Raw genomic sequence first — 18,800 nt, 5'->3', positions numbered from 1 at the left:
CAAGAAAAGCAGATCCTGACCAAAAGGGCAAGCAACAATATACAGTGGGTGAAAACAGCCAATACTTTAAATGATTAATCATCTGCAATTCTCAAAGCTGCCTTAAAGTCACCTGCCTGCTGTGCCTGGTCTCCACTGTGCTGAACACAGAAAATACAGTCAACTGCACTACAAGAGAAAAAAATACCTTTCGTTTCTTGAAGGCTCTTTTGGCACCAGGCATGGCTTCACAAACACGACTGATTGCTTCCCTGAAGAGACAGAAAAAAGCTTTATGGCAAAAGAATGTGTGGGTTTCTTCATTACGCTTGAAATGCACTGGAAAGAACAACTTCGACTGTATTTCTGTTCACAAGTGAGGACAGCTAGCAGGTCAGTTAGCTTTGTTCTAAAAAAGAAAATGTTTCCTCACACTATTAAAAAGACCTTTTCTCACTGTAAATTAGCATATTGCTCTTAATACCATCCTTCAAGTCTCACTTTTGTACACTGCTTAACATCTTCTTTTTGAAAAAAATGTTTATTTTAATAAGAGAGTTAGAAATCATAATTTTTCTTACTACTATACTATGCACTTTTCCAGTGAGAGCAAAACCACCAGGCTTTAGATAGTATCAGAACCCAAAATATTCCTGGTAATATGTCCATTCTATACAGTACATGAGATGTACAACATTTTAATTGATACTAGTTCAATACAATCTGAGTAATTTATTAGTGGCCTTATGTTTACATTATAAAGAAAATTAATGCCATCAACTTTTTGCTTCAATTTTTTAATATTGCTTCATTTTTCCCATCACACTCAGGTTGACTGAAAGAAATGTATGTCCAAAACTGATCTGAATCCATACCCTTTCATAGAAGAGTAACTGCACACCAAAAAACTCTTGAAATCATACTGCTTCAAACAAATCTTATAGTTCCTTTCAGTATTTAGCAACTTATTATCTGAATAGTCAGTCTGGTCAGTGTTTAGAATTTGCTGCTGTACACACAGACCTTGTTCTGACCACCAGGTACAAGGCTTTAATAGGCTTGTCCCCCTGATACTGCAAGACAGAATGGCTTCACAGGAATGAGCAAAGGTGACTCCAAACCTTATTTAACTATTTTTAATATGTATTGAGACTAACAACACATTATATTTAGAGCCAAAACCATGAAAATAACACATATTTTATGCAAAAACCCCCTCCAAAACCACAAACCAAACCAACCAACCAAAAAAAACCCAACCCAAACTAGAAAACAACAGAATGGGAGACAATGAACTACAAGCTAAAGAATAGTCAAAATAATCAAAACCTTGAAACATCATCTGGATAAAGACATAAATGATTTTAACTTTGTGCCATATGCAGTGTATTTCAACTATGCACAGGATCAACAGGTGAGTCAGGAGAACAATGTCATACACTTATAGCAGCATTCAATTCATAACGACTCAGCAAGCGCTACAGATTGTATCAGGTGGCAATCAGTAATTGCTATATCATTATGCCTTGTGAGCTTTTAGCTAGGATCCAATCCAAAGTTTGAATCACCTGAAAGAATCACATTTTATTGGTTTGGGGAAGTGGGTGTTTGTGGGAATGGAACATGCCTTGAAGCAGGTTTACAGTCCTGCCATTCTGAAGAAGTGTGAGATTTATAGCAAGAGATGCTATAAAGATGCATCTCTTGCTATAAATGGTTAAAAAATCTTTTTTAAGATGGTTAAAAAATCTTTCAAGCACATTATCTTCCTTAGGTCTAGAGGAGAGGTTGATTGTTCCCTAACTTGTCTTACTCCCCCAACTACATCTGTTTATCTAATAAAATTGCCTCTCACTACAAATCCTGCCTTACATATGCACTCAGGCCATTATAGCTACAACTGCACCCCATTTCATGGTTCAGTGCTTGTACTTAGTTCCCACCTTTACCACAATTTCTTTTTACTCCAAACAAGCATTTTAAAGTAATTGCTAGATTTTCTTACAAAGCAAGTAAAAAGCAGTTGGTTTAAAAGAACAGGTCTGATGAATTTAGAAATAAAGCACAGCAAGCATCACACAGCGATCACCATGATACTGAGACATAGGTCACTCCTGAAAATGTAATCAGGGGAAAGTAAATAGTATACCTCTCAATAGAAAAATTCACCATAAATGCTTGTCTTTGACTCAAGAAAAACAAACAGACATCATCTTTTACAGAGTCAGCCTCCCTGGCTAATGAGCTAAAACTTGTTGTTTCCCAGCTCTTTCTTCTGCTGAAGCAAACCATTTGGAGGTAATGGAATGGGGAGTCCAGGCCAGTGGCAGTCTCCAGCCCACTTCAGTCTTTCAGACCCATGCCTCTTGCTTCACCAGATATGTCTTCGTTTCCCAGGCATTTTGACTCCAAGTTGCTCTCAGAGAGACATCACCAACACTTGTCTCATCTTTGTCTCTTCCAGTGCTCCAACTGGTGCATTGAGATACCTTGCAGGTTTTGCGTCTCACAGGAAAGACTTGGATTTCAGAGATATATTCTTGAGACATAAATTAGTCTATAACTTCCTTTCTCTTCCTATTTGCCCCCATCATCTTCTCTCTCTAGTGGCAGCATGGAACTTATAGAAAGACAAGGGGATTTCCAGGCCACTGCACCCAAGAAAAAATGTGTGCAATCTTGTGATTTTTCTAGTGCAGGGTTGGGTTTTGTAGCAGTTTTGCTACTAGCTCTTCTATCTGCCAGCTCCTGACAAACAGACATTAAGTGTGTTACTCAATCGATCCATCTGACTCAAGGACCTTGTTGATCAAAACTACCACTTGAGCATATGTGAGGAAACACACTAGCTGAAAAGGCTGAAGGCCAGGGCAAGACTTGGCAAGGCAGCCTTGACTACTCCTTGCACGCCCTGTCTTGGTAGAGCAGAGGAAGCACTGAGAGTGGAAAAGCTGGGCTACACATCCTCTCACTCAGTAAAAAAGCACTATACAATTTCCAGCTACCTGTCTTCCTTTTGGTAAAATATCTCAGTTTTACAGAACTCAGTGTTCCCAAAGGCTGTGGGAAGACTAGGACCCTTTGGGTTTTGAAACTCTGTGAATACTAAATGTATTCAAGCAACTGCAGAGTTAAAGTTAACAATGCTTTTAGTGAAAATGCTGGGAACTTCAGAAAACATATTCATAGAGCAATTCTGTGTAATCAAGGTCAGAGTGTCCTGGCAGCAACTCTTCGCATGCCTGAAACAGAAGGCACAGTACTTTTCCTGTGTGGGAGTGAAGGAGTCTAAAAGCAGTTTGAAAAAATAATAAAAAAAAAAAAGGACGACTGAACATCTGTCACTGCACTGATATGCATTTTATCCAAAGGCCACCAAGATGATTAGAGGGATGGAGCACCTTTCCTATGAGGACGGGCTGAGAGAATTGGGATTGTTCAGCCTTGAGAAGTGAAGGCTTTAAGGTGAACTAATGTGGCCTTGCAGTACCTGAAGGGAGCCTACAACAAAGATGGAGAGAGATTTTTACAAGGGCATTTAGTGGTAAGACAAGGAGGAATGGCTTCAAACTGAAAGGGTAGGTTTAGACAAGATGTTAGGAAGAAATTTTCCACTGTGAGGGAGGTGAGGCACTGGAACAGGTTTCCCAAAGAAACTGTGGGTGCCCCATCTCTGGAAGTGCTCAAGGCCAGCTTGGATGGGATTCTGAGCAACCTGGTCCAGCGAAAGGTATCCCTGCCCTTGGCAGGGGGATTGGAACTCAATGGTCTTTAAAGTCCCTTCCAACCCAAACCATTCTATGATTCTATAATAGTTTCCAGATCACTCTGTTCAGAATACTCCAGATCATTTTGGGGGTGAGGTTGTGCACAGATAGCCTGGTGATGTGGAAAGACTGGCCTAAAGATTTTTTCCCAGCTTGCATTGCCAGGTAGCACAGGGCAGATGTAACCTTTTTTTTTTTTTGCAGCAAACCAAATTTGCAAATGTCTAAGCAGCACAAACACCTGAGTCACAAATCAAGCCCAGGAACAGGTATTGCTGGTAGGCTGCCATCACTTGACTTGTGCAAAGAAACACTCACCTAAGTAAGGCAAAAATAAAAGTTCTGTATATATCTGCATGGCTAAATATTGTGCAGTTTGGTAAAGTTGGATGTGACTACATTTGGTTCCTTTCCAATATGAAAATTATTTGACACAGACACATATTACACCTTTCTAAGCTACATCCTGCTTCATTAGCTAGGCTCAGACGAAAATCAGTATAGAGTTATGCCGATCTCTTGTAAAATTAGTTACTGTGCTGTCTGCAGTAGGGACCACATGCTGAGTTCCAAATCTGTCCAAGAGTATTTTCTGCTTTGCAGATGGCCATACTGTGGAGTCATTTTCTTGGCACAAAACATGTTGCATATTTTGAATATAATTTCAGCATTCAAGTGTATTCAGTAAAAAAATCACCAATATTCATTTTCTGAGACTGACCAACCCTTCTTTAAAGTGGCTTGACATCTGAGACAGAAAAAGGGGCATTTTATATTGCCATTTAGTTCCATTAAAAAGGCTAATGCCCTGGTGTCATTCATAGCTTTAGTGATATTTTATTCTGTTATACAAAGTATAACAGGAAGCTCAAATGTGCTCCTCTAGGAAACATCATCACATGAAAATACTCTCCATTTTTTGATTGTGATGTTTTATTGTTCCTGTTCTTAGTTAATAGGATTTAATTAATTAAACCCCAGAATTGCAGAACGCTTGTTTCAGGGAAATAACAGATACATACAAAACCCACAGATTTTCTCAACATATTTGGAAAAAGTAAAGCCATCTCAAATAATGAGGTGAGAAAATGTGACTACTTTTTGTCTGAAATGCTTTGTGTAACAATATTTAAAACCTACTAATACTCTTTTGTTAAGATATTCTACTGTCCTGTAGTTCCCAAGTTTATATTTCCCCACCTCAAAAGCTTAGGACTACACAGGTTGAAAAACAGACATCAAAAGAAAGACTTTCTAAATGGAAGAATTGTTCAGAAGGCTCACAGTTATTTCTTAACATTACTAAGTTCCTGTCAATTTTAGTAACTTTTAATCATTACCAAGTATTGTACCAGTATTTGCTGAGGAGAAACAAAGTCTGTACTAAATATAAAAATAACTTGCTTCTGAGAAAATAGAAAAAAAAAAACAGAGACAAAACCCATATTTTTAGAAGTCTGTTTAATAATTGGAATATTTTTTGTTCATTTGCAAAGGCAAATGAGCATGTGCTGTCTGAAGTAGCACAGGGGACATTCCCAACGTCTGAAGACTAAACCAGTATTTGATGGAAGATTGACCATGTCTGGAGGATGGAAGGCTGAAGCAGTAGCTCAGGAGAACGAATCACAGGGTGTGGAGAGGAAGGGGAGGCTAACTCTGCGGCGGAGATGCACCTACTGCCACAAATCCAGAGCACTGTGCAGCAGCACCCCTGAAGGGAATCCCCCACAGAATCTAGTGCAGAGAGACTGAGTGATGCCATTTGTCACCATCCTGACCGAAGTGAAGCCTGTCTTGGTAGGAAGCCTGGAAGAAAACTTTTAAACTTGTGGAATAAGGTGACATCAAGCAGATGTGTCACACAAGCTGATGTCACTCGTAGATCAAGATGACAACTCTTCTTTTTCTTTTTGTCAGCTCCTCATTTTGTTTCTTCAAATGGAGTTTTCTCACATGTAGAAAATCTAAAAGCAGAAAATGAAAGGAAGCTGGCCAAATTAATTTTTGGTTTACTGAATAAACTTTATACACTCAAGTGGTTGGCTTTGGCAACTATTAGGCATAGAATACCACATGTCATTAGATGTGTAGTATGCAATCTATCTAATGATAGTTATTCCTATGCTCCTGCATCTTCAGTGTGAGATTTCCATTAATCTCCTAAGGGAAACAAATGCACCTCAAAAGACTCTTTTGCTTTTACTGGCAAAGAAACTTTTTATCCATTGGTATGCTCTGTTCTCTGTATTTATAGATGACCTAACCTTTTAAGGAATATTTGAGACAGTTTCTGTACAATTTGTACCTTCTTTCATAACATGCAAGTAAGTTTCAGAAAATCCAGTTTCATTCATCAGTAATGGAGCAGTCTACCTGATCTTGATGATTTCTTCCAACACAGTAGTTCTGAACAATGGTCTTACTTTAGGAAATGTAGAGTGAAACTTGTTTATCCTACCAGCACACCTCAGCTATATCTCTAAACTCTGCATGCATACACAGCTTTGATGAACATAAAGTAAGGGCATATAAAACCTTGGTGTTGAATGCACAGCTACAAAACCTTCCTTACAGACAACCCTCCGACTGTCAAGAATATGGTCAATGACACAAAAAAAAAAATCTAAACTGAAATGTACTTTAAGTTTTAGATCTGCTAAGGAGCTCAATCCTTTAATTTCTTTTATGACCACCAGGCTTTTCTCCACTCAGCCGGGTCTCTAGCTATTTATCATAGTCCTGGCCAGAGAAATGGAGAGAGAGAAATTAAAACTGTTTTCTGTTGCTAAATCCGTTGCTAGGATCATAGTAATCTCCAAACTGGGTCCAGCCTCAGATCATTCACTAAAGTATTTTCTCTCTCAAAGAGTAGATATTAGCAGATACTTCAAAGGCAGACACAAGAAACTTTACAAAAGTAAAGTGAAAACATTTAGTCTAACAAATATTTTTCTCTAATGCCTAACTGGCTTCACATCCAAAGCAGGACTTTGGAGACAGGTATCTTACAAAAGCTCTGTATAAGACAGATGATACTTTATAAATATCTGAGCTGTGTTTGCCAAAAAGGACTATTCAGTGTTGATGAACTCTCTGGTGTGACTGGACATGTCATGCGAACAACACACAAATTCCTTATGCCATCGATTCTTTGTGAAATCAAGCTGCTAGGTGTTATTAGCAGAACATGAGAGTGTCTCGGTTTCCAGGTTTCTGGGATTTGTTAGCTTTGTACTGCAGTTTGCATTTAAAACATGTTAAGGCCACTCTGCTTCAGGTCCTGCCTCTGCAGACTCATGTGGAGTCATCATCTTTCTGAAAGTCCAGGATACAGCTATATCCCTAACAGCTTCCCTGACTATTTGGCTTTCAACTTTCCACCTTCCCCATCCCCCAAGAGGCTCTTTGTTTTCTTACAAAGGCAAATGGAGTGGGGGAGATCAATTAATTGCTCCCACTCTGGCTTTGTATTACCATATTATTCCATAATTCCAAATACTAGGTAACAGTTTCCACACTAATACTACATTGAAAATGAAAGATTCCAGTCTTAGGCACACAAAACCCTATTTATTCTACCCCATTGCTGTGCTAATAACAGCTTAACTAGCAAATATAAATTATTCTCAAACTACCAGGCACTATAGCTGTCACTGCCCCACTCAGAGGTGTGCTGTATGAACTATAAGGCTGTCTCCATCCACTTTTGAGACTCCTGCTTCCTGGTGAACTGAGCAGCAGCCAGCACCCCATGCTTCCCGCAGCTTTAACTCTGAACTAACTGGGCACACCTCGTCCTGCATACAGCTGTGTATGCAAACTGCAAAAGGTCTATGTGTTCTGCCATCCTCCAAGCACCACCCCACATCCAGAGCTCACATGGAAGAAGGCAGAGAGAAAACACACTCACCTTCAAGCAACACAGCATGTTAAGGAGGATACCAAATACAGAATTCACTGCAGATAACAGATTACCTATCTGCATTCAAAAATCACAGGAGAAACATTCTTCCTTTCAATGTCTTCCACCCTTTTTTCAGTAATGCTTGCTGGCAATTAATTTCTGCAAACAATACAGATACAGGTGAAACAGTACATCAACTGAACTCATTCATATTGTTTAGCACTGGGCACAAATACAGCTCTAAACTTTGGATTTCCACCATCTCGTCTCCAGGGATATTGGCACAAATGAATTTGTTTTAATAATTTTATTAATAAAGTTCAGGCCCCATATTTGGAGCGGAATATTTTTCAAACTGTCCATCCCAATACAGTTAATGGAGACGACTGGGATCAGAGTTTGGATTTGGGTCCACTGCTGATATGAGGCATTTCAGTCCTCTGACCTATTGCTATTAAAACAGCATGCAACATATGTTTTACTCAGCATGGGGAGGTGTGACTTTATGATGCTGCATGCAATAAATTGATGGCACTCAATTAAATGCCAATGAACATGCATCCTTGTAGTTCAGACCTGGATGTACAACAAACAGTGCATGCAACATCGAATTCCAACAAATGCGTAAGTCACTCATGCTTACAACACAAAAGTGAGGACTCATTATTCTACAGCAGCTTTAACAATAAGCATACAAACATTTTACATGAACTGCAAACACTGCACATGTTGCAAAAGAATTTTACCTGATTTTTAACTTATTTTTTTTATAAAAAGCCGAAAGGCACAAAGGGCCTGGCCACAGAAGCTTAAGAGTGGCCCCTTTCTATGACGATGATGGTAGGTTTCGGATGAACTTTAACCACTTGGCACCAGCAGTTAGCTCAGTAGTCTCATGCTAGTCCTCCTGTTCCTCCACTATGTTGAAAATTAAATGCTTTTGTTTGTCTTGCTGCCCAAGAAAGTCATCTTGACTTCACATGTGTTACAAGAATTATCACTGGGTAATTAAAGATGCAACACGTGGATTTAGCTGGCTTTCATTTATCATTATGTGTAACGGCTGACCGTTGTCTGGCGCATCCATTTATTTGCTCAAGAATTCACATGACATTACATTCATTACAGGAAAGAATAAATGCAATACAAGTGATTAATCTAGTTCCTCTATTTCTCCTGTAGTGAGAGAACATTGTGACTTCAAATGTGGAATGATAAAGGCAAAAAAACTGTTAGAAATTGTAAATAACTGTTCATTTTTCCTCAAACTCAAAATTAGGACAGTAATAGCAGTGCAAGGCACCACCAAGGTTACTCAGATCTGATGAAGAGCATGCCAAGTAAAGTGTTTGCTCACTGCTCTCACATGAAGATAAATGTATTCCTGTAAGTTTTAACATTTTAATGTACAAAAAGTGAAAAGGCAAAACAAACACAAGTTACAGGATAGGATAGGTAAGACAGCATTAGATGGCACAAGTTGATATTTCACAGGACAGCTATAAGGAAGGAAAGACTGCTGACAAAACTATTTACTCTGGGGCTTTGATGCAGGTCCTGAAATTGAAGCCAAAGTTCTTCATTTGTCAGATACGTCCATGCATGCACGCTGATGTATATACTTTCCTAATGCATTATAACAGCTGTGATTTTCAAAGCCATTCAAATTGTCTACACAACCTTTTCCCATGAATTTCTTATCTCTAATTCACCAGATAAGTGGAAATCTCAGTCCGATTTTTAAGTAATTTCTAAGTGCTCACTCAACAATTTAAGTGCCATTTACAAGCACTAATTCATTTAATCACAGAGTTGTCTGTGACTGGGACTAACAGTTTGTCTAAAATAATACCCAGAGTTTTCAAGCAGAGCCAAAGACTACATGTCTTACCCTCCCATTACTGAGTCTCACAAGCTTTTTCTTCTAGGAATTGATGCTGCTTATTTTACTTTGGGGATTTGTTCATCCTCAAAGCTGACAGAGACATAAAAGGACACGTGCAGTAACTAGAAGGCAGAAAAAAAAGCAAATTTAGGATTCCTAATAACTGACTTCCTATGTTTGAGCTCTGCAACATGGAGAAAAAGTAAGGTTGTAAAAGGAGGCAGGGGTAGGCATGTGACACAGTGCTAGAAAGGGAGTAAGTGCTTTGTATGTGTCAAATATGATGTCTACTTATTAGGAAGAAATGCATCCAGGCTTCCACACTAAATCAAGAAACTTGACTCATTTTTTCTGTTTTTTAATCATACTTAGTAAATACTGCATAATGCCAGAAGTTAGAACAAGACAGATCACTTTCTTCTAAGACTGGTCTTGAAAGGTCTTGAAAAAATAACAGATCAAACAGGTGTGATGCATGCAGTAGGATCAATTTATAAAGTTGCGGGTCAGAAAGGGATCGCAGCTGCTGTGACACCTGTTTCTCTGGTTAGAGGAAACAGCACAGAGAAGTTTACACAGAGAAGCTTTTACTGCAGCTGTGGACCGAGGCTCCTTGCCTGATGTAGTCACAGCTAACACTACAGACCTAAGCCTTGGCCACACCACATCAGAAGCCATCAGGCTACCAGGACAGGTTTTTTTACTGCTGGAAAGCTGCAGAGAAGTCAGCAATGGACGTACCTAAAAATACATGTATGATGCAATAGATATAAATGTAACTTTCAGGTGCTTTTATTTTATTTGTAATCAAAGGTCTGCACAGGCCACTTGGTGCCAGCTGTCTTCTTAAGAGGGAATTGGTGCCTGTAATATCAGAACATCAGCCTTATTAATTCAGGACATACCTTGAGGCCTATGTTATGTTTCTTAATACACACCAGAAAGTTAATTAGCATGTGTAAATTTTAGCAATTTCTTAATAATATTTTCTTAATAAACAATAGGCTTGTACATTAAATACTACATGACAAAGCATGTGAGTACTGAAAACCTAGGACATGACAAGGGGATTTCTAGAGCCAGATGAATTAATGAAATGCAGATTAAGATGCTAGGTCCTGATTCAAAAGCTACCTAAAAACCTAAATATCTTAGATCAGGAACTACATTACATAAATGATGAGATTTCATTGTTTCATGGTAAACAGAAAATCATGAATGAAAAACAAAAAAGCAAAACAGGAAGATATGGCTTTCTGCTTGAAAAAAAAAAACTTTGCTCTGGATATAATTACAGGAACATGGGATAACAAAATGATTTCATGTAGTGAAATATGCTATAACTTCAACAGAAAAAAAATGTAATGCCAAATTTGTTTCACAGTAAAAGCCAAGAAGATTTTTGGTTTTTTATTGGAGGAACTACAAGGCAAAGATATTTAGTTTGTGTAGACCATATTGCTTCAGATCACCAAATATGCTTATGCATTCATGTCCGAGTAGTGCCTTTAAGCTAGATAATGAGAAAAGTACAACACTATTCCAATGAAAGCATACAGTGAAGGAAACTGTGCAGAAAAATAAAGATTAATTCACTTCCAGATATAGAAAACAAACCAAATAATTATCACAACTGTTTCATAAGCCAGTATCACTGAACTTCCAAGTGGTAAACATAAATGTACCACCTGCATTGGAACTACAAGTCTGCTTTAGATATGAAATAATTTTCAAAGGTCACTGCTGAAATACATCAGAAATGTACATGCTACGTTTTAAAAAGTACAGTAGTAAAATTATCAAATGCCTCCATACTCTGCAATGCTTGAAAAACAGGATTCTGTCATTTACCTGTCCTTTTGCTTCTACGCCTCTCTTCAGTGCAGTATCTTGACAAATTAATGGTTAATTTTTTGTGAGGACTTATATAGTCCAATTCAAAGCTGCTGTATGCAAGTGTAACTCAAAGTCAATGCATATAGACCATATGATTTGCATCCAAGCCTAAAACCAAGTGATTTTTCTCATTTAATAAAAGAAATATTTAGCTGTTTATGGCATGATAAATGGTTTATGACAGATTTATTTATAGTCAACTGTAAGACGCCTCAAAGAGGTGAAATTCAAGCACTGTATTCAGTCATATCACTTTATATGTGTTTCTTTGAAAAGTATTTCTTTATCATTTCAAATCCAGAATTCGAAGAAGTGGTCTCCAGTTGCTAGAAGACATCAGTGCTACATTCCTCTGAAATCAATGACTCAGCTTTTCAAGTGAAAATGCCTGCAAAACACCATTCCTATAGTTCTCAGAAAATATTCTTCATAGAAAAAAATGATTCATGGACACTTCTACTTCTTTAGTGTTGTACTTATGTACTGCTCTTACAAAAATACCAGAACGAATTTAAAAGAATTGCCATAGGAATCTAATACAAGCTTATTGTTTCTTACATACAGTTTGAAAAAGAAACATTCTCTGGCTTTGTCTCTGGTATCATCATGGTGATACATTTTCATTTATATCCTTTGTGCAGATAGTTTGTTATCTGACAACTTTTCATAAGAAATTACTATAAAAACCCATAAAAATAAACTCCAAACCAGCTCCCTAGATTAATTTTGAGATCATAGATTTTAAGCATATTCTAATTCTCCCTGGCTTAAATGTCCTGAAATTGGTACCCAGATAAGTGCCTTACTTGGCATAACAAATGGCAAAAATTTTCTAAAGTAGTTCCTGGCATATCAAAAATCCAAAGAGAAAATATCTTTTAAGTCCTGTTGAAACTGTATTAATACCATGTAAGGGATTTACCTGTAAAAGCAAAATTGAAAAGCGGACTTACTGTGTCCAAAAATTCTTTACTGTGTGTTTTGCCATCTTTCTGGCCTTTCCACTCTGGGGACACAATTCAGAAGTTACTTTAAAAAACATAGTTGTACAAAGTCTTACCTTGCAACCTGCATTCTAGTACTGAAGTCAAGAGATCTCATTGACCGTAAGACTTCTATACACCCCAAGTACTGTAAGGAAAAAGAAACAGTTGGAAAATGTATTATAATTATGCTTGAGTTCTGGGAGAAAATGCAACTAACCATTAAAAGGCAATGTGCAATTATTATTTTTACATTTGATTTATCCTATGTCTAAATTTGCTACTGTATGTCACAGATTTGTTCCATAAACATTTTATTTTATTTGTCACATTTCATTCAACATATAATTTTATTTTTAACCTAGTCACTTTAATACACCCAATTTATAATGTGTTGATGTGCTTTTTTAGTTTTCTTCTGTCTTAATTGATCCATTTTAGATATAATCAAAGTAAAAAATAATCTTAATGAGAAAGGAAGTGTGGTAAAGGAAATTCATCCAGGACAAACTTATTTAACAGGGAGAGAACTAAGTCTCATTAGAACAAAAAAGGCAAATTATAACAGGGAAAGCTGAAAAGAACACCAGCAACCAAATTCCTTAATAAACAGCTCAGGGATAGATGTGATTTAGTATTTTCATTTATTATAGTAGTAAAAAGATGAAAAATGCTAATCCAATATACTAATAACCCATGCTGGGAAATGGCTTTAACAGGGTCATTCAAGAAAGGAATGACATGAAGGTTAGCTAATATTAAGACAAGACCAGACTTTTTGACCCAGATTTCTGCCCTGCATCTCTGTGGGAAAAAGGGAGAACCATCATGAAAGATGTTAAAATTCAACAGTATCTATCACTGGGAGTGAGAAAAGCTCAGGTGCATCTTCTAGATTTGCTTCCAAAAGTGGGCATAACTTGCATATGCTAAAGTCTACAGGAGCTAAAGCTCTTATCAGGTATTTGGATAGTGGCTTTGTACACACTGCCTCATGACTGGCATATCCCATGGCAGTGTCTTTGCGTGTAGGTTAAGTATTCAACCATACACTTGACTTTTGACAGTCAAGGGAATTGGGGATGAGTCTTTACATCATGAGCCTAATAATGATGATCATGACGCTATTCTACCATTGTGTTTTTATATCAGCTCTTATATCAGTTTTGTATCAGTTTTTCTACATTCACAGCATAATGCAATCTATTTGGGTATGAAAATGGTGCAAAAATCAAGTGAGGCCACAATTTTTGGCTGTTTGAGAATTTTATTTTTGCTGAAAAAGTAATCTTTTAATTAGAGAATTACTGCATCAGTAACTATAATAGCTACAATTTCAGAAAATATTTTCCATAGAAGCATGTATGTCATAAACTGTTTACAGGCTGAGGAAATATCTAGTTTGTTTTCACATATTCATTATTATTTCATTTATTTCTATCAAAGGCTATGAAGTCATTACAATACTGAATAAAATTAGCTAGAATATCAACTGACTCTTATTCGTTAAATTGCTCGAACTTACATTATTATAGCACACAGTTTCTGAGAAGGGTTATCTCAAGACTCATTTCCTAGAATATTTTAGAAATCTCCTGCAAATTTATGTTTTCTGAAAGTTTATAAAATGGTAGTGGAAAGTATCTTGTCTAAAGAGACCCTGGCACATGGAGCTTTCAAGTTAAAAATCATACTCTCAAACTGTCATCTATGAGTGCAAAATTAGACAATCCTTGTATCTTATTACAAATAAATTCCTTTTTTTACATCTACTTCTGCCTCAGTACTTAAAACATATTCCTGCTCTGATGAAGGGAGTTACGCCATTAACTCTATTTTTAATTATCTCAGAGGGTGATTTGATTTTCTTGGAGATTAAATTCTTTAGCATCACTTGAGATAATCAGCTGAAATCATTTAACTTATGCCAATAAACAGCAATGATCAATGTTTTCCTGTTTTCTTTCCTTGTCATTTTGTTTTAGTCTATGATGCTTTCATAAATTAATTTTGCCAATTATTTATTTCATACAAAATGCTTTTATAATTAAATATGCTGTAAATGGTATGACTATTTAAAGGTATCCCTGTGATTTTTTTTGTTAAAGAAATTTCATTATTTCATCAACCTGTTAGTTTAGACCTCTCAATACTAAAACACTCTTGGATTGCACTTGTTCCTTCACTTACCTATATTTGCCACAAGTCTTTTAAAGCAAAGTAATTGTACAAGTTTGAGAACCAGGTCCAGCATTTTGGAAGCAAACTCTGGAAGGTATTTTGACAAGTACATGCAGGCGTGCAAATAAATACACAAAAACATGTGCACACAAGTCACTGTCAAAATAAACGGACAAATAAGTAGACAAAAACTCATAAACATACTTAGAAGACGTGCATTCAGACTCCTTTGAGTCATACTACCTCATCTGCATTAACAAAAGTAGAGACAAGATCAGACTGAAGGAAGGTCAGATGGAAAAATTACCCTGTACTTGTTTTTATGTATATCACAGAGACAGCTGAACACAACATAGTAAGGATTGCAGTTTCCTGACTGATCAATGCAAAGATGGCAACTGATTTTCTGGGATAAAAGATGTGAACACTTAATCACCACGGCATGTTTTCAAGTAACGAAATTACTATAAAAATTGACATTCAAAAGGTCCAAAGGCCAACTACAGGGACATATAACTCACCTACTGCTATGCTTCAATTATTCCCCAAGACCAACACTGCTGTCTAAAAATATCCATTTGAAGTACATCCTGACAAGGATCCACAGAAAGAAGACATACAACCAAGATAGCAAGGAAATAAATTATTCATTTATTTCAACAAATAAATACCCTGATTAAAAAGAAATGCTATCTTTTGCTTTAGGCATTCCATGAAACATTTAAAACATAGTTATAAAACAGTGTACTTCTAAAAAAAGCTCCTCTTCACCCAGCACTTAATGTATATTCTAACCAATCAGCTACTGTGCACTGTGAAATTTATGAGCTCCCACTATCATCCTCCCTCTCACTGCTCAGGAACCAAATATATCGAGATGCAGCCCACCTTGAAGTAGGAGGATTTGGGACTACTAGTTCCAAGATTTCTCAGAAAACATTCTGCCTTCTGTTGACTTTCTAATATTTGAATGAGTTTCCAGCTTGTGTACATTGAAAGGTACTATGTCCCAAGGAAAAAGTCTTTCACATGAATGAATACCTTCCCATTCAGAGGTTTTAGATTCATAACTTGTACTTTTCATGCTAAACAGTACCTTGCAGGAAGCAGAGTGCCACATACAGGTGGGACTATGTAGCTCTCATTCCATGTGGTTCCAACATCCTTCCTAGTTACAATTTTGACAGATTAGTGTAAGAGAAGGCTATATGTCCCAGATTTCTGGTTTGTCCCATATGTGAAGACTTCTTCTGTACTCCCTAAAGTACCTGTCTTCCTTATGGCTCAGAAAATTCTTGTTCAGCAACTAAAACTTTTTACTGAAGCCTGTCTAAGAGAGGATATTGAGTTCTCCCAACACTTGTCAGAAACAGACATGAATGCTGGCTGGGTGCATTTGTGTACTTGGAGCCAAGAGGAAAAAAGAAAAAAAGAGAATAGTCATTGTCAGAGAAGCCTTTTGCTCCAGAAATATGAACAACCTTGTTCGGTGCTTCCTAACAAGCTCTTCAAAATACCAAGTTACTGGAAGAAATTCTCCACTGTTGGATCAAGAAGCTAGCAGTAACAACTGCAAGAAATACATTTATAAAAACATAGCAAGACTTATTCTATTATTGCATCAGGATGTAGCTCCATACAACACTGAAGCAGTCCAGCCTACATACACGTCTAGCAGATGAGTGTCTGCCTTGTACATAGCATGAAGATCTACCCATCAGCTACTCTCAAACAAAATAAGAACTCCGAGTCTCTGAATCTGAACTACCAGAGTAGCATTAACTCATCAAAACTGCATGGTTACTCTTAGTAAATTAAGATTTACTGGTTTTAATCTGTGTAACCAGACAACCATCATCAGATCTGAGTGGTTCACTACTCTGCAGCTTGTACCTGCCCTGTACAAGTCATGTAGGAGATAACATGGTTGCATCACCAAACAGACATACACTTGCATTGTTAGACAAAAATTAGCCTGTGCCTTCAAATATTGATGTATCCTAAGTACGCTCTAAGATTACACAGCTGCAGATAATAGCCTGGGGACTCAAAAATTAGATTGTGATTTCTGGAGTTCTGTGTGTTGTATGGAGATACAAGTTTTGAAAACAGATATAAAACACCTTGTCATAAACTGGGCAATTCACTGCAGTTTTCTCACCCATGGGCTTAGGCTGTGCTTTTATTTGTCATGTGCAAAAGAGAAAAAGTGAGCATCTTTTACTTGCCACATCTGGTTCTCTGGTTCTCATGTGTATCTCAAGTCATATGCCTACATTTTCTTTTTTTTTTTTTTTTTTTTTTTTTTTTTTTTTTTTTGAGGGGTGGGGGAATTTGCTTGTTTGGTTTTGGGGGTTTTATTGTTTTACATTTTATTCTCATTAGCCAAAGTGCTAATCCAGAATTACATTATGCCATGGAAGTAAAGGAGTAGTTAGTTAGTATGAATTGACTAGTGCTAGTTAACTATGGCTGAGGACTCCCTTATTTAAAAAATAAGAGCTTTTATTTCAGATTCTATTGCTACTACCGCAATATGCATTTATTTATGAATCAAAGTGACAGTTCCTTCTAATTTCAGGTATCACCATCAACAGCTAAAGGAGCTTGTGAAATGTGCACTGAGAGTTCCACAATGTTTCACAATACTTAAAAATTACTTTCAGGTTTGCTATCATATTAAGACTCAAATCCAGATGCACACTAACAAGCAGGCCATAATATAAAAATAGCAACAGCCCAGAACTTGATTTCAAGATAGTAAGCTTGTCCACATGTAACTGTGGATACAGTCAGGATTTTTAATAACCATATTGATGTGTGAAAAGGAGAAGGGGAGGGAAAAAAAAAAACCCAACCCAAAAACAGCCTCAGCCAAAAGCAGCCCAAGGCATAGCCAGAGACTGCGAGATTGACAAGTATTTTATAAAATGAATTTTTCTCTTTAGCAAATTAATATGAAACTCAATCCTCCAATCCCTTTGATATCATGTCAGATGAAATTCCCAGCTTAACTGAATTTACAAAACCCACTTTCTAAACCACTGAAGTAGGGAAAAAAACACCCACAAAATTTTTTTTTTAAAAACTTTAAAAAAAATTTTAACCAAATTTTAAAAGATAATTTAAAAAAGAGGGACAAGCCTAAGAAGGGACTGCAATCAGAAAGTGTTCCCTTTAATAAAATAAATTAAATTAAAGAAAAATAGTAAGTGCCACAATGCTTTCTAGTTTTTTAATTGTGCTTTACATGAACATTTATTACCCTGAATACCTTACTAGCTTGACTGAGACATGCACCACAAAATTACTTAACTCTGCTAATCAGCAAGACATGGGTACAAAAAGAGAAGATAGCTTACCAAAACATACATTTCCTTCTTTACTTCATAGGGAGATCATAGTGTAGTTGTATGTATTTTATTTATATGATTTGATTGAATCAACACTTGAAACCTTTTAAATATAGAGGTACTGCATTCATACTGAAGAAAAGTACATGTAAAGGCCCCTCATAATATGCTAGTAATTAACCCAAGGATGCTCAGCTACCCAACTAGGACATAATCTGGGAATCTGATCAATCTTTCTGGACTCAATGATTAGCAAGACCTGCATTCTAACGTGCAAAAACCTTTTTTCTTTGTTTTTGTGGGCTTCGTTTGTTTCTTTGGTTTTTGGGGCTTTGCTTCTTTGTTTTGTGGGGTTTTGCTTCTTTGTTTTCTTTTTTACTTTAAGAGCTTCCCATTGCTAAGAGGGTGTTGTCAAATGTCAGGGAAACCTTTTCCTGGCAGGTGGACAACCATTGTCCTACCATTATCACAGCAAACATTTCACCCAAACTCTGGCATCACAGAAGTCTGCGGGATACCCTCTCACTTCAGGTGTTGCTGAAAATGCAAAGTCTTTGATGGGCAGAAGAGGCAGCCTTTGAAAATGCTGGCTACCATCAGCTGAGCAGATAGCAGTGTTGTTAGGAGAAGGTCCTACATGCACAAAACCATTCAGATTTATGCTAGTTTACCTAGACACTTCCAGTATAAGAATGGAATGGAAAATTTGTTCTGTGACATTTCTAATGTAGACTAAGTTATAATATTAGAAAAAGCTGTGGGCAGAACCAAGACTAGATATTCAGAGAGAAATAAATTTGTATAAGCAGTAGTCAGAGAGTTTTAAGTCAGATGCTAGAGATTTCAGTT

General features: G+C 37.0%; 1 protein-coding gene across 8 annotated transcripts in view; it reads right to left on the bottom strand.

Annotated features, from left to right (window-relative positions):
• Positions 1-18,800, bottom strand: part of SHC3 (SHC adaptor protein 3) — a 75,867-nt gene that overhangs the window by 28,914 nt on the left and 28,153 nt on the right. For all 8 annotated transcript variants that reach the window (XM_042033210.1, XM_042033207.1, XM_042033206.1 and 5 more), the window contains 2 exons: positions 12,495-12,565; positions 188-251 (listed from right to left, as the gene is read on the bottom strand). In XM_042033210.1, the coding sequence (XP_041889144.1) occupies positions 188-251; positions 12,495-12,565 (135 nt within the window). The remainder of the gene's footprint in view (positions 1-187; positions 252-12,494; positions 12,566-18,800) is intronic.

Source organism: Corvus kubaryi, unplaced genomic scaffold (genome assembly GCF_017639235.1).
Source record: "Corvus kubaryi isolate FWS band 111438036 unplaced genomic scaffold, C.kubaryi_AGA036_p1.0 37357, whole genome shotgun sequence".
Classification (NCBI taxonomy): domain Eukaryota; kingdom Metazoa; phylum Chordata; class Aves; order Passeriformes; family Corvidae; genus Corvus; species Corvus kubaryi.
The sequence above is the reverse complement of the archived record's forward strand: the minus strand, read 5'-3'. Positions and strand labels throughout refer to the sequence as shown.